Below are 1185 nucleotides of genomic sequence, written 5' to 3'. Positions count from 1 at the left end.
TCTTTGAGTTTTTGCAAGATTTCTTAATTTAAAGGAATATTCACAATTTATGTGTTTTCAGACTGGACTCATGTACTGGCCTTTCATGCAGGTAATTATTAATTATTTTTTTGTTGTTAATTTATTCCATTTAAATAATTTGTTAAAAATATTAAATAAGACATAAGGCACTAGTTTGTTTGCTTGTTTGTTTATGATGATGCCCATAAGCTGTTGCCGTGACAACGGCTGCTCCTCCTGGCGGGTGGCATCATAAAAAAAACAAGGCAGCATCAATACATCAGGAGGTTTCTGAAAGTTACAGGCTCTTCGAAATTACTCTAAAATTCTGACAGAAATATACTGATATTAGCAAATTGAATTTGTACTTCTGAATACTTAAGTGTTTTCCAAAAATACTTCAATACTTTAACATGAGTAGATGTTTCACAGGGTAACTTTTACTTGTAGTTGAGTAAGATTTGACTGTGAGTATCAATACTTTTATTAAAATACTACAAATACTACTACTTACTTTACTAGTAATACTATATCTGTCTGTTTATATCAACCAATTAACATTAAAACTATAGAAATATAACTCTCAGATAATAAACCTGTACCTTTATAGACAGCTTTTCTTTCCTTATATATGTATGTATGTATGTAGAATTTTTCTTCTCTGTTTCCCTCCAGTTTCTGAACTTCGCCCTGATGCCGCTGCACATGCGGACAGCCTTCATGGGCTGCTGCGCCTTCCTCTGGGCCTCCTTTCTATGTTTCTCACGGCAGAACGGGGACGGCACCGCCACCGTGGCCCTGGCATTCATCATGGACCCCCGGAAAACGCTGGAGGAGATGCGGGAGGCTCGATTAGCCCGCAAGAGGCACAGAATCCAGAGAGAGAACTGATGGAGATGCTGCCATGATAGCCTTTGATTTTCAGCTGAGGAAAACAACCTGCATGCTTCTGCTCCAGCAGCATCCAGCAGCTGAAAGGCAACAGACCCACTAAGGACCTACTCTGTCTCATGCACAGAACGCATAAGGACATAAAACATGCAGCAACGTCTGATAAAAGACTGTAAAGTTGCTTCAGCTTAATCAAACTGATAAATCGTTACATACCCATATATGGACTGACACAGCCGCTGAAAGTTTAGGGTTTGAAACCATTTATGCAGTAAAATTGATGCCAGGCAGCTA

At 38.9% G+C, this 1185-nt stretch overlaps 1 protein-coding gene across 1 annotated transcript; it reads left to right on the top strand.

Moving 5' to 3' along the window:
- The first annotated feature begins 22 nt into the window (after positions 1–22).
- Positions 23–1176, top strand: LOC107087698 (mpv17-like protein). The gene is made up of 2 exons (XM_015379412.1): positions 23–91; positions 676–1176. Exons 1-2 carry the CDS (start codon positions 50–52, stop codon positions 889–891), a joined length of 258 nt encoding a protein of 85 aa, XP_015234898.1. The 5' UTR covers positions 23–49; the 3' UTR covers positions 892–1176.
- The last annotated feature ends 9 nt before the right edge of the window (positions 1177–1185 follow it).

Source organism: Cyprinodon variegatus, unplaced genomic scaffold (assembly GCF_000732505.1).
Source record: "Cyprinodon variegatus isolate N-32 unplaced genomic scaffold, C_variegatus-1.0 Scaffold191, whole genome shotgun sequence".
NCBI classification, from domain to species: Eukaryota; Metazoa; Chordata; class Actinopteri; order Cyprinodontiformes; family Cyprinodontidae; genus Cyprinodon; species Cyprinodon variegatus.
The sequence above is the reverse complement of the archived record's forward strand: the minus strand, read 5'-3'. Positions and strand labels throughout refer to the sequence as shown.

Coding starts and splice junctions, on each gene's coding strand:
- LOC107087698 (XM_015379412.1), top strand. CDS start 50: ATGTGTTTTCAGACTGGACTCATGTACTGGCCTTTCATGCAG. Junction 92..675: donor TGTACTGGCCTTTCATGCAG/GTAATTATTAAT, acceptor GTTTCCCTCCAG/TTTCTGAACTTCGCCCTGAT.